General features: G+C 35.9%; 1 protein-coding gene across 1 annotated transcript; it reads right to left on the reverse strand.

The window, feature by feature from the left end:
- Positions 1-266: 266 nt before the first annotated feature.
- On the reverse strand, positions 267-15,800 carry LOC104901410 (protein POLLEN DEFECTIVE IN GUIDANCE 1). Its single transcript, XM_010688983.3, has 11 exons — positions 14,892-15,800; positions 12,475-12,626; positions 11,904-12,007; positions 9,245-9,333; positions 9,010-9,083; positions 5,806-5,956; positions 5,555-5,722; positions 4,039-4,136; positions 3,816-3,938; positions 1,322-1,390; positions 267-1,114 (listed from the first exon to the last, which is right to left on the reverse strand). The coding sequence occupies exons 1-11, from the start codon at positions 15,427-15,429 to the stop codon at positions 914-916; spliced, it is 1,767 nt and encodes a 588-aa protein (XP_010687285.1). The 5' UTR covers positions 15,430-15,800; the 3' UTR covers positions 267-913.
- Between the last annotated feature and the right edge of the window lie 51 nt (positions 15,801-15,851).

Below are 15,851 nucleotides of genomic sequence, written 5' to 3' on the forward strand. Positions count from 1 at the left end.
CACTCGTGTTGATAACGTGTTGTGAGAAATATGTAGAGGGAGAAGCTATATATCAGAATGTGTATTGTATTCGTATTGATATCAAACTGATTTCTTACCTCGATGGTATTTATAAGCAAAATTTTTCTACTGTGCACAATTATAAAATTCAACGACAATGCGCGGCGGAAGAAAATTTACCTAACATGCATTAAATGCATGTAGGAAATGTGGACTTCACATGTGAACAATGGAATTTACCATTCCACTGTTTCTCAACAAAAAACTAATTTTTCTAACTTTTTTTATTTAGATTGAATTGTATACATATACATATTACATAATATAAACACATTGTAAAATTCAATATTGTATGAAACATATTGAAATTAAATGTTTTTAACAAAAAAAGTATACATAAATAAGTTTCTTACATATATATTGGTCAAAACATTAATTTTTTTCAAAAAAACTGGATTGTCAGTCTGAAATGGAATTTCCAGGTTTGGACCGAACCGAACGGGATCGAGCCGGAATCTGTGATTTTCATGACCCGAGGACCGGACTGGAATTTCCAATCCGCTCGGGTTCTAATCCGATTTTTGGTCCCGATTCGAATTTGCACACCCCTAAATCCATGTCCTTCACACCATAAATGCATTGTTATGAATGACCAACTTGTGTCTCGTTCCACTATATATACACATTGCTGTTTGAGGCAAGAGCAGTTCTCGAACTCTGCAGTTATAAAGGAGCGGACGTTGTCTTGGGCCATCCTTCATCAAGGTTCACAAGTAATTTAAAACAGAATATAACTCATTCTGCAATAATATGCCCCACATTCTGTGTCGATCTTATCTGAAACATTGGACACTTGCTGTGCTGACTACTAACTTTCCATCAACAACCAATCAGTTCTTTTAACAATGTACAGTTAGTCAGAGTGAAGTTTCCTCTTTTGACACCTTTTAATGTACCAAGCTGCATGCTTTTGGAGCCCCATCCCTATCATCACCTTCAGGCTCACGAGCATGACATAGGTTAACATTGTCAAACAAATTATCCAGAAAAATCTCCAAGGCAGAGGACTGCAGGGAAGACGAGCAGCATATACAGGGGTGAGAACCCTTATGACCTGGCGTTTGCAAGTGAGAAGTTCAGCCAGAAACCCATGCAACAGATAGATAGATAGACAGCATATGGATTATGGAAGCCCTTGTACACAGTATAGCAGTCAGCCTCTAGCTTGAAGTAATAACACAATGCGTACAAGGTACAACTATACAGAAAGTATTTCACACAAGTCGGGGACAAGGTATGACAGATAAGAATTTGGACTTACCACACAAGCTGGAGCCAAGGGGACGAAAGTTAGAGTCTTTTTTGCACCATCAGTCTGAACATTCAGAGTCTAAAGTAAGAAAAGCAAGAGCAAGTATCAGCACCAAAAAAGATTTGAAAAAAAAAGAAAGAAAAAAAAAAATAGGTTCATAGCTTAAACAGTATAGATGAAAGCATGCACATGCACCAAACAATCCAAACTTGTATTTCCCTAGTTGACCATATGTTGAACTTGACTTATGCAAGAACAGAGCCCAAAGAACTCCATATGACAAACATGAATGAAGTTCATTTAGTGGATAGAAAGTTTAAGTACAGCAACAATAGCCTTCTACAGCCTTAGTTCAATTAGGAAGTTGAAGTCATGCGTAATCAGGAGCAGCAGCTGCAATTTGACCGTTTTTGCATAGCTGATGAAAGCACATGGGGCCATCTCTCGGCGTTGCTGATGCAATGTTCAATGAATCACCATCATCAAAGTTTTGGTTGAATCAATATGTCAAATGAGTTTCAAGATTATGGCCTTGTCTGGCCTTATAATTTTACTAAGTGTTTATGAAGATTAGTAGAATTAATTGTTGGTTGTTAGCACTTAGCACACAAAAAGTTTACCTTTACACTTTGTGCAGATAGCTATATAGAAGGGAAAGAAAGGGGAAGGCAAAGAAAGGGAGGGGGGAGATGGAGCTCCATTTTCCCTCCAAATCTCTCCAATTTGGGGAGGGATGATGTTTATTATAAAGGGAGGGAAAATGGATCCTTCCGTCCCCTTCCCCCAATCCCATATCCAAACAGCAGAACTTGTTCCCCTCCCTTCCCCTTCCCTTTCTCTCCATTCCCTACTATCCAATTGGCCTTGGCTGGTAATTAAAAGTTTGAAAAGCTGGTCAGTTTATATTGTAGTTTTGAGCCAAGAATGTTAGTTAATTGTTTATAAAGATGTTGCTAGAATTAGTTATTATTTGTTGGCATACAAAATAGCTAGCTTTTAGTGGAAGTCAACAAAAGCTAAATAGGTGAAATCCTGGGGGTTGGTAACCAAAGGGGGTTCAAATCTTTGTGCATCACTGCCTTGGGGGCTCTCTACGCACCACACAGAGAACCTATCTTTTGGGCAAACAATCATTTAATTATGACAAAAACATTAGCTAAAGAGAAGTTGCTCATATATCCTTATGTGTTTCAATATATTCAGCTAACGGGAAAGGCCTTTATCAAGGACACTTTTTTGATTATTTGACCGCAGTAACAGACTAAAAGTCAAAAGCCAGACAATAAAATGGCTAATAATCACTAAGCAAAACACTCAAAAGAGCAAAAGGGTAAAATACAGCTAAGGGAGCTATCAAAGTCAGCTGTTACTTTTTCTAATGGTTAGGGTTTAAAAGGCATGAGGCACGCATAGACAATAGGCATTCTGGTATACATGCCTCAGGCAAGAGATGGTGCTCCTAGGTAATACGAGAACATATTCATAATTAAAAATTACACATTTAGCTACGGAAGTTTCCTAGATACATTTTCATTTTCTGAAAGAAAAAGGGAAAAGAAAAAGAAAACATTAGGAGACCCTTATCTAGATAGGGGAACTCCTAATGCATAAGTTTCTAAGATAGATGTATGACAAATATAAGTTATAAAGCCATGTGTTTTTTATACCATATCATATGAAAGGTACAATAGAAGCATAATTTATTTGTCAATAAGAAGGGCTAATGCGTAAGCTTCTAAGATAGATATATGACAATTATAAGTTATAAAGCCATGTGCTTTTTATACCATATCATATGAAAGGTACAACAGAAGCATAATTTCTTTGTCAATAAGAAGGGTTAAATGCTAACACAATATATTAGATTCTACCTTTTTATTGATTATTTTCCAATCGAGATGTATGGAACTAGATCCGTGGATCTAGGTGCCTATATAGATAATGTTCATGGATTCAAGAAAATGTGCAAAAGCTCTATTTGCCTCTCCCGACATGTGAGTCTCTTCCTTTTTTGTGTATGGCATTGCCAATCCCTTTGCCAATCCACTAATTCGGAACTTAATTTGAAAGCCAAACATTTCCAAGCTTCCCCTAATGCCCTAATAACCAATAAATGGCAAGCCATAGGCATGTTTTCACCTCAAGCTCCTCAAGGGGCCCAGATTTTCCTTCAGCCAAATCAATTAGTCCAGAGCCATGAAGGAGATGACCCAATGCATCCTGATCCAGGCACATCTTTCTACATGATGTTCATGGTTATAATCCACAATTTGTAAATTAAAACTTGATGGGCAGTCAAATTGAAGGGCTTCATATTCAAACCCCAACAAAACCACATAAAATAAAAGTGGCATAGAAGCCAACAGCGCCAGGTTAGGCAAGGCCGCAAGGGAGATTGATGCACAATCTGCTTGATGTATACATGCAATGCACCATTACTGCTGCATTGCTACTGTTCTACATGATCAAGGTTTAAGAACTTCATTAAACTATGTAATGTTACCTGTCTGCAAAGATCTTCAAGAAACTCGGAGTACACAATGGGCTTTATGTCATTGAATTTCGCAATGAATGAATGCTTGATGACATCAATTGCCATTTCAGAGAAATAAACCAAGAGAGCATTCTGTCAAGGGTAGCACATTCAGCGAGTTGAAAAAGGCCACGACAAAAATAAAACTTATATATGTATATGAATCTGATAGAAAGAAATTCTGCATACTTACGGAAAGAAAATTTCCAAACCAAGGGCCCTCAGCTTCCTGAATATTTTGTGCCAAAACAAATATGACATATGCTGTAATATGGAATCTCTCAATTGAATCTGAAAGTGTAAAAAGAGCAAAGTAGATGCAGTTAGAATCTACAAAAACCACCAGATATCACATTGACCATAATCAAAAGGACATCCAATGATAATATATATATATATATATATATATATATATATATATTTAATATATATATATATATATATATATATATATATATATATATTATTAAGTGAGTTCATATGAGAATGCATACTTATATGAGAAATGAGAATGAATTTTACACGCTATAACTCTTATGAAAAAGTGATGTAACTCCAAAAACAAAATATTTGAAAAAATAAATAAAAAAAAAACATTTTTTTTTTGAATTCAAAATTTTTTAGACGGATATAACTCTAATGAATAGGTGCTGTAACTCTAAACCAATCGTGTGGTTGAGTTTCATTCTCACTTCTCATGTAAGGAGCATTCTCATGTGATCTTGCCTATATATATATATATATATATATATATATATATATATATATATATATATATATATATATATATATATATATATGTTTTAAGACTTAACCCATAACCTCTCATTTGAGATACAAATGCACTAACCAACTACTCTACAATGTTATGTTGGTCTTTGTGGGAGAAAATTATTTGAAGATAAAATAATATTTCTATTTTTAAAAACAATTAAATATAAATGTATATATTTATACTCATTAATCTAATGCTAATAATAGCATGTCTTACCTTTTAGTACTCTTATATTTAAAATAAGCTCTTTAAATTTTTATAACCTCCACAATTAACACTACTACAACATTTAATTCCATAGGTTATATTCTTACACATTAACCTAAATTTTAAAAACAAGATTACATCATAAATTCTTGGGTGTAACTCTTACACCATAATTTATGGTATAAGAGCCCATAAGCCAATCTTTTTTTGTAAACAAACTCAAATGACATGAAATAAATGGCAAATTGAAATTAGATTAATGCTATTATTTGTGTTAGTTCATGTCATTTTTGTTGGAGTATGTGTCATTACGCATGTGTAATACTTTGTTACATGATAAGTTATGGTGTAACATGTTACACCCAAGACGCCCTCTTGTATCATATTCATTGTAATTATACATTTATATATATGTATTCTCTTGAAGTCGAGGGTTATATTGATAAATAATTCATATCATAATTTACTATATACAAAATTTAAAAAGGAACCGAAAAATCATCTTGCGAGCACAATTCGATTCCTATAACTCTTTTTTCCCACTTCTCTCAAGTATTTGATTTAAGACTTCAAATTCACATCGGTAAATTTCTTGTTATTAGACAATATTACTTTTACTACTACATTACAACCTCTTTTGGATCATATTTTAGGAAAGTTATTTGTTTATGCTTTTCTAGAAACACAATTTCACTGAAAATACCATGGGTGTGTCCGCAAAGCTTACCAGAATATACAATGTTATGAACATTATCTTTACTAAATCTCTTGAACACATTGCTTTTTATCTCTGCAAAATTATTTGAGACCAGCAGAGCAAGTAAAGCATTATTATGAGCCACTATACAGGTGGACAAGGTAATGGCCTGCGCTAATAATATAAAAGAATGAACAAGTAAATCAAAGTCAAGGAAGCCAACAAGACCGAGGTACAATTATAATCCATGAGCAAAAATGTAAACTCAATATGAAGGATATTTGAAGCAGCTGCAGCCAGCAATAAATCAATGATGTATCTTTCAAGCCAATATCTTGACAACTCTGGAGAAGAACATGCAAGCCCCTCAGCAGAATTAAATAGTGTTTGAAACACATCAGCTCCAAAACTTTGCCATAATTTATCAAAGATCTGCCATGGGTGTCAAATAGATCAGCTAATCAGCTACAAAGATCAATGATTTTAACCAACAGATAAATCCAACAATATTTAACATACTCAAATTTGTTTTTATATATTAATTAAAGAACAAGTCGCTTAAGGTTAGCATATGAATCGAACAGAAGTCAGAGAATTGCAACATAGAGGAAATACGGAGTAAAGTAATTGTTAGGGTTCAATAGTATGCAGATAAATTTGAGAAAAACAATTTACATGTTCTTTATTATCTTATCTGTTTCCATGTTTCAGAACTTTTGTATGTTGTCATTTTCCCGCTCCAATATTTGTTTTAACGCTACATGATTGTCAAGTTCTCATGAATTACATTGAATGGAAATGAAAAGAACAAAATCAGACTTGGGGAACAATAGAGAAGAGAAGAACAAAACACATGAAGAAAAAATAAGAGTTGCACTGAGGGAAGCATGGGTAGAAATCTTAATGTTCATATGATGCTACCATTATCAGTAATCAATGTTCATGCAGAGTAACATATCAACCAAAACTATAGGCTACAAAAACCTTCAACAAGTAATAAGCTACTTCGTGAAAGGCAAACTAACATGTTCCAGAATGCTCAAGATACTTGAAATATAAACACATTGAAACAAACTACACTTTCTTCATAACCTTCCAACCATCCTTAATTACACAATAAGTGGGGGTTTTGGTTTTAAAAACATTGGAATGGAATAATATCCTGAATCAGAAACTCGTAGGCATGGATTCAAAAATCATTATTTGGGTAAAGTGGTATGATTGACTTTTATAAAAAGTATGACAGAAGCTCAGTCACCAATTGGTGCTTTTTGCTGGAATTTACTTATTCTGTCGTGTGGTTCTGTCAATCAAATCCCAAAGCTTTACTTATTTTTTTCCATTTAAAAACAACAGATTAAATGAACCTCAAAAGATTGATTGCACCCTCAATTCATTCAGGAAAATACCTCGGGAAAGAGAGTGATAATTAGACACACCATGTTACTCGGACTCTTCATTTCACGTCAGGTACCCGTGTCGGATTCTCAACACTCGGACAAGAGTAGGACACATAGAAACTTCATTTTGGGCCCATATTATGAGATAGGTTTTTCACAAAATAGCCGAGTCAAACACTTGGACATGTACCCATGAAAGACATGAGTACTCCAGTCCTAATAACGTAGAGGACACAAAGAAGCAAAGGCAGGTAGGCTTTCCATCCATTAAGCGATCACACATGAGGTCAGGATGGACTATGATACCTCATATCACGACCTGCTTGCACCAATCGGAGAAAAGAACATCGAAAAAGACAAAGGAAGACCCATTGACATGCCTGTCACAAGCCCACAATTGATAAGGAGGAGGGAGTGAAGGTAAATGATCTATTATGTAGAAAAATCCTTCAACAAGGTACCCAGTTCTAGTGCTATAAGCTTGAGTATGAGATTCTGGTAGTGCTAATTTGTTATACATGCAAAGTGAGAGAGTTGGGATTGAAAAATGGTGGACAAAGATGGGGGGAGATAAGGGATCTCATTCCAAGGGAGAGGGATGGTGTTATAAGGTCTAGAGCCTTGCGGGAAGGACTAGACACCTGGTATGAGATTGGGGGTGTGAGATTTCATACCCAAAATGTCTCACCTAAACACTTGTATCAGAATTGAAGTATAAGAGCCCCAATAAACAACCCTAATGGCCTGTTTGGTCAATGGTGATAAATAGTGGTAAAATTATGCATTTTAGCGTAAATTTGAAAGCAATTATCATGACAATATCCACGGTATTGCTACTTTATTCCAGAATATCTATTTTCTTCCTAAAATTTGAGTACCATCCATTAACATTTGGAAGGTGGCATTTAGTGGTAACCGGATTAGCACCACATGTTTCTAATTACCATGTCAATATCCATGGTATGAACATGAGATTTTCTAACACAATCACACCAAAATTAATTACCACTACCACCGTCTATTACCGGCCACCAAACAAGCCGTAAATTATCAACACAAGTTCCATCCTATAGATGAACGGATTTAGTATCAGGGGTAGGATGGCCTAGAAACAATTAGCCTGCATCAAACGTTTCACCCTTTGTACATGCATGCTTTATAGGAAGAGTCGAGGACAGCACAAGAACATAAGCGTCAGCAGCCTCTCGGAATAGGGTGAGTATGTCATTCAAATACTTGGAGCATTTGTAGGTCTCCTATGTGAGTTGTTGCATGCAAGAACACGGGAGAAATCTTTATCATTCAACTCGGTGATGCTGTAGTTGCAGAGAATTCTCCTAAAATTGTTTTTTGAATCATGCACAAGGGCCTAGAGGTTGTCTACAAGCAACGTTCAAATAAAATGGCATAGATTTAGTTACTTACTCCCTCCGTTTCTTAAAGTTTTACTCACTTTCCTTTTCCATCCGTTTTTCAATGTTCTACTCACTATGCTTTATTCCTCATTTGGCAAAAGATATACTTCCTCCGTTTCAATTTAGTTGTGATACTTTCTATTTTAGGAAGTTTCAATTTAATTGTGACACTTTCATTTTGGGTAATAACTTCTCCATCTCTCTCTCTCTCCTAGCACATGGGACCCTTTTATCTTCTTTCTCTATCTCTCTCCTCTCCAAAAATTGCCTAGGAGTCCGTGATTTTGAAAGTGTCACAACTAAATTGAAACAGAGGACGTACAACAATTCAATCATCCTTGGCCCACACTCTCTCTCTTCCATGCTCTCTATCTCCCATAAAATATAATAAACCCACTCTCTCTCTCCTCAGTAAATAAAGTTAAGAAACCAAGTGGACCCACTTTTTATACTGTCTCCAATTTGCCTTAAAGTGTGTGTCTATAGTAACAAAGTAGAACTTTAAGAAATGGAGGGACTATATATCAAAATAAATCTATCAGGAACATATTTTCGTTTGCTCCAGTCCTGCGCACCACAAAAAAGGGAAAACTAAAAGAAAAGACAAAAGAACCTTGACCAATGAACTGTCTTCAGATCTTCATTGTAGATATCTCTGTCTATAGCTTACCTCTAAAACATTATAGACAACATAAAGCTTGATAATTCCTTGACCGCGGATCATATGGTATATAAGGCTGATATCTGAAAGTTTAGTAAAGAAGGGAAATAAGTTCGAAGTAGAATGAAGTAGAATGAAGTTATGACCACCAAATTCCTTTACAAAGTCCAATATACAAAATGCAATGCTGCAAGAACCAAGATACTAGAAAAAATTTGGGCATGAGGTAAACTTGTAGGCTTACCTGTCCGCCCCAATAGAGTAATTCCTCCAACTAGTACAAGAAGACAACCAAAATCTGACAGGTCAGCTGCAGAAGGCATTTTGGTCTGCCTGCCACAAACATGGTTCAGTTATCTTGTAAATTTAAGGAGCTACAAAAAACTCCCCAAAGGAAAAAAACAAAAAAATGGAGAGGTAAGAAATGATATAACTTAGTAGAGTAACTCATTTCTAGAGGCAGATAATCAAAATAATGCACAAAAGACAGTGCTTCCAAACATAAATAAGAAGTCCAAAATTAAATACGCCAAACAATTCTAGGATAAAACTTCATGTGGTAACTAAGAATCAACCCATGCTTCTTACCTTCAAGGTCCCTTCTTGGGAAATGTACCTCCATCAATAAAGACATCTCTTACATGAAATTATCTGAGTTTCCTTAACGAGATATGTAATTTAACTTGGCCAAAATCCTCAATTTATCTTAAGAACCTGAGGACACCTTCTGCAAGTGGCTTAAAAATTGTTCTAAATGTAGATATTATCAACTTCATTCAGAGTTCTTAAGAAATACATATAATTAAAGGACTCTCTTTAAAACACCAAATTGCCAGTTTGTAGGAGCTATAAAGTTTTGCAAGATTTTTCTCTTGTTCTAATTAAATCCTAGGAATCTGCAACAAAAAAGTCGAGATGCTTTTTAAGTAGTTTGCAAGATTACTTTGTTGACGAAGTCTTTTGAAGCTTGAAGGTCACTTGAATATGCGATTCTAAGCCTTAAGAGGTATCCCGTATAGATAAAGGATGGAAAAGAAAAGTATAAGGAGTATACTAGCACTCGATAGTGAGTGCGAACCACCATTTCTGTTGTCTTCTCACCATGACTCTTGCTCTTTGTTTACCAACAGATGGTAGTATCTCAAATTGCTTTTACTAGCCCTACAACGTCCAAAATCTTTCGTGTTGTTTTATTGAACGTAGGAAGTAGTATTTCCTAGAAAATTGGTTTTCCCTTGAAGTTCCAATTCGTAGGAATTGGCAAAAGTTGTTTGGTTGCTTATGGGAAAAGTAAAACTTACCTCGGTCCCCCTAGCTATGCAACTTCCTCCATTTTGTGGGAAGTAGAACTTCCTAGGAACTGCAACTTATACATTTGTGTTAACCAACCAACCTCACCTTATATTACTTCATAGGAAGTTCCACTTCCCTTGTATTTTAATGTCAACCAAACAACACCTTTCATTTTCTCTTGTATAATGTATTTAAGTGATCCTTGTTCTCCATTGCCTTCAACAGTGCACACCTGTCTCAAGAAGTTCATCCAAAAACAGTAGTAGCTTTGATGACATATAAATATGATACATGATATCAATGTTTCCTTGTAGTTCTCCCTTAGGTTATACACAAACCTCTCCTATGCCAGTCACCTTTAAGTTAAACTCTGTGTAAGATTCAGTATTTCTATTTTGTAAACTGCAAAATTGGGACTTGGAATTCAAGGTGTCAAAACAAGGCCGTATCGTATCTTATCGCCCATGGTATAAAGGTTTCCAAATCTACCGAACCGATATTACCCGCGCATCATAAAGGTATAAAAAACCGCATTTTAGGTTGGTTTTAGGGATATTTCATGATTTAAGCCGATATTTAGCGGTAGGATAACTACATCATCCCCGTTCCCACATCATCGTAACCGTTACCACAACCGTGTCCGAAACCATATTTTCGAACTATGCCTTGGATAGCCAGACAAATTCTTTTATGGTATTGTACATCATATATATCACCAAAACTTAGACCGAAGAGTTCATGAATCAAATCAAACAACCACTGAGACGAACTTACTATAATAGGCAAGTCCGGTGGAGATCTGATCCCACTAAAGTATTATACTAGAAAGAAACAAATAAGTAATACTTTTCAGAAAAAGGAAAATTAGACTCAGAAACAATACAACGTAGACAAGTGTTCTCTATAAGGAGAAGAGGATAAAGAAGAAAGCAAACAAGCCGATGAATAAGTACACCCTAACTTTGGAGAAGTGGAGAGAAAACGTAAACCATAAAGGGTATGTAACAACTAAAGTGGGATGTCCCAAAATGCCATTTGTGGAAACTAAATTGGGACGGAGGGAATAACATATTATGCAAAATAAACTATGCCATAGATAGTTGTGAATTTTGAGTTATAATTTGTCAATTTACGTGTGTTTTGCACATTGAAGTCTAATCTTGATGTTGAGGTCCATATTTTACTTTATTTTATTATGTAATCTCAAAGCTCATAAAAAATTCATCTATGTTTCTCTATGAGTGAATGAGCATTAGTGACACGTTGGCTCATTGGTAGGAACTCTATCTTTCCCAGACACGGTCGTGAGTGCTCAAGTCTTGTTGAAGACAAATTGCTCGTTTTCTTATATGAGGATGACATGAGGTTAGGGCCTTGGCATAGTAGAGGAGCGCCATGTGGTGAATACACTATATGGTGAATGCTCTTTAATAATAAGTACAGTCGAATAATAGTCATATAAGCATTCGCATCAAGCGTGGCATTGATAAAAGCACACACTTAAGCATCTCATAAATTACTTAGCTGTCTTACGTTACAACTAACTGATCTGCTGCAGAAGCCAGAAGCCAAAAAAAACTTGAAAACTGAAGTAATTGCAAGCAATGAACCTTTTAGTAAGAAATCTCCATAAAGTCACCAGAGCTCTCAGAGGTATGATCGTCAGCAACGATAAAAAGGAATTTAAACAAACGAAAAAGCCCACGTCAATAAGCTGCAAAATCAGTGAAAATTCTCAGTTAAAAAGCCAACAATGTATCTCCCACATCCATAAGCCCACAGGTAAAAAATATACCTCTCCATTAAAATTCAAGTCATAATAGAGAAGGCAAATTTGAAACACAACAAGGCATGAAAAAGACTATTAGATGAGCAAGTACAAAAATAAAAGAAAAGATGGGACGCCTGGTAGTAGAATCTAGATAGCAATAATGAACTTGATCAAACTAATAAGAAACACCCTTGACACACATAACAAGATACCTTACAATCAATTTGTGCAAAAAGCGTTAGCAATCATAATAAGCATAATCTGTCTAGTTACAGCATGAATTTAGTAATCACTAATTAACTTAAAGCAATATTAATTTAACAAAAATAGTACAGATCACACTATGGATGACAAAGAAGAATTTGACTTTCTCTTACAGAAACACATAGAAGGAGAAGCATAACAAATACCAGTTCACACCTCCATGGCAAGCGGAAGATAGTATCGTAAACTCTCTCTCTTTCTTTCTCATTTCCTATAGTTGTTGTGCTTCTAAGAGAGTTTCCATTGTACATTTCTTCCATGAAGAATTTTAATGGTGAATTCTCCACAGGAAAAGCATCTAGCAAATTAGTGAAGAAGATAATATCAAAAGGCAATGATAAGACTTAAAAAAAAACTATAATTCCTGATAAATCATCATAGATTATCTGAACGTACTATATCAAGATAAATACTCCATCCATCTTAAAAGATATCTCAGAAGAAGCTTAAGTAACAGACAACATAAAAGAAGTCACGACTACAATATTCAACTAACTGTAATTGCACTAACTTTTGAAATATTGCAAATTGACTAGTCATAGAGATTTCCTGACATTGAAGAAGCTCAAGTAACAGACAACATAAAAGAAGTCACGACTACAATATTCAACTAACTGTAATCGCACTAACTTTTGAAATATTGCAAATTGACTAGTCATAGAGATTTCCTGACATTATAAATTTTACAAAACAAGAGTCATTAGCATGTTATAAAGTATTTTACAATTAGTTCATCATTGTTCAATATTATCTTTGATGTCCGTAGTTGAAAGAAAGGTTAATTTTCATTATCTAAAGGACCAATCCCGATGCCTGCAGAAACTATTAGCAAAATCAATTTTGCATAATACTTAAAGACTGCGAAGCTACTATGTTCCTCAGCCTCGGCTACAAGTATCCACTCAGATAGTGCGCCACGGGTATGTGAGGAAATTAGAAGAGGCTGAGAAACATAGCTAAGCACTAATAAGCATAGTAACAGATCCACACAAGAGAAAGATCAACAAGTCTACAGCACCATATGCATGTTGAAAATTTCTTTTTTTTCCTCATATTCCATAAGTCACTATGCAATCGCAACACATGCAATATTCAGCAGCAGACAAAAACTACCTGTTACAATATGTCGTATTGCAAAAGACTGGATGTCATGAAGAAGCATCTCAACCGAAATACCACACACAAAGAGAGATCTACACAGAAAGCTGAAAGATAAAATGATGTGAATTTCAGACCTCTTTCTTTCAACACAATCTCTGATGTCGCATTGCTTGGCATTTCATTTATTTTCTTATGATCCACATGGATTACCTTAATCCTAGAATAAGTGTTTTATATATTGTAGGTTGTCAGTTTGATTATTTTTACTCAATACTTGAGTCTGTGGTATACTGTAGAGCACTTTGGTAATGTAGATATCTAAAACAGTTTGTGACTCTGTGTTATAGTACAGACATTCTTGCCTGTATGCCAAGATCCCAAAATAAGTAAATAATTGTGTAAGTTTCCTTTTTCTTCTAATTAGCTTGGACCACAAATTTAAATGCCTTTTGTTCACCACAACCCTAACCCTTATATTCTGTCATCCAATCTAAAAAAAATTTATAAACTCTGGCAGCTCTAAGAGTTCGAGGTTTTGATCATCAATAATAGCATAAATAAAAGGATATCTCCATCCAAACCCCGAGGATTAATTAAAGCACCCCTTTTTTTAGTTGTTCACAAGATGTCAGTATGAAAGGCAGCATTATCTAGCAATCACAAATATCTGAACAATAGTGTTGCAACTTGAAAGAGATTGAGCTCATTGATCAATGGCTTAATGTGGAGGAAAATGTATAACCTACTATAAACGTCAGCACACTGAACATCATAACTTAGGGAAAATGCTTTTCATTGGAAAGGATTATATCAGCAGCCAGATACACTGGGTCATGAGCAAAAGATAGTGAGAAAACAAATGAGCTATTAGCACATTATAAAACCATCACATGAGGCAAAAGCTTAAGTGAAGAGATAACATGTACAATAAAAGAAAGAGACCCAACCAAATTAGGTGCACCATCGAAGGGAAGGAAAGGAATACCACAAAGACGACTTTGAAGAAGCACATGCTAGCTAGGTTGAGCAATAGCTTGAGCCTTGACGTCAAGCTAAGTTTTGGGTTTCCTTCCTCATTTGCGACGATTACTTATTTACTTCAACCAAATTCTTTTCCATACACTTACATTATCAAAAGCTAAAAATTTGGAATGGGAGTCAAGGAATCGGATTTCAACTCAGCTAGTAATTTCGAAGGGTGGATTGGCGAATGGCATTTCAGCTCTACTAGCAATCATCTCATTAGGTTATTAACTCCAACAAAATCAAAAAGTTGGAAAAGAGAAAAACATAATGGTCATCATATAATGTCCCACTTCAGACAAAACATGTTCAACAATTGCAAGTCTAACTACTCACTCCTCAAAACCATGTAGATTAAATAGTACTAACAATGTGCAAAATCAACCAAAATCCAACATTGAAAAAAAAAGGGAGGAAGATTAAATATATGATTTCTTACCAACATGATCTTCTGCCATAAAGCGCCTCCAATCCATAGACTGAGCATTATCCAATTTACCATTAATAAAATCGGGTCTCGAGTTTACCTCCACCTCGTGTTTCTCCACCACAGGAACCGATTCCTCACCACCACCACCGCCGCCGCCGCCGCCACCTCCACTACTAAGGTTTCTCTGCCTTAATTCGCCTTGCGAAACCGAGCAAACCGTGCTCAAACTCTCTTCTCTCAACTCACAAACCGCGAACGTCCTCGCGTAACTGTGCGAAATCGTCGACGACGAAGACGGCGGCTCCTCCTCCAATTCGCCGATAATATCAAAATGAGCTCCATTTTCGAAGATCGTATTGATTTCGCGCGGTGATGGTGAGTTAGGGTTTGATTTCTTCCGCTTCGATTTGCGTCTGCGACGATTCGACTTGTTGTTATGCGGGAGAGGATCGGAGTTCGAGCGATCGAGAATGGCGTCGGAGTCGACTGGAGAGGTTGAAGATAGGATCTCAAAGGAGAACTGTTTTCGGTTCGATTTCAACGCCATTGTTGAAGTTGAGCGATCAAGATTGTGGCTTTTTGAAGCATGGAATTTTGCAAAAACAAGAATTTTGAATGTTGGAAAAGATTAGAGATAGAAATCGTTGATGATGATGTGTATTGTGTATTGTGTAGTGATTAGTGAAGTATTGTTATAAAGTGGCGCACCGTGCACTGCAGATTCGCGTCGCGTAGCGTGGGTGGCGCCGTTAGGGACTTAGGGTGTGTCGTCGCGAGAGTATTGGCGTCTTGGCGGGGTGATTGTCGAGGTAGGATGGGTTGATTTCCGAGATTGCTCTGATGAGCCAATGGGGCTAGTTGAGAGCTTCCACGGAGTAAAACTTTTTTTTAACTGTCAATTATCAAACTCTTAAGAGTTGAAAAGTTACTCTCCTCCCTCTATATGTACTTCCTTTTTTAAGCTATATT

Source organism: Beta vulgaris, chromosome 8 (genome assembly GCF_026745355.1).
Source record: "Beta vulgaris subsp. vulgaris cultivar EL10 chromosome 8, EL10.2, whole genome shotgun sequence".
Taxonomy (NCBI): domain Eukaryota; kingdom Viridiplantae; phylum Streptophyta; class Magnoliopsida; order Caryophyllales; family Amaranthaceae; genus Beta; species Beta vulgaris.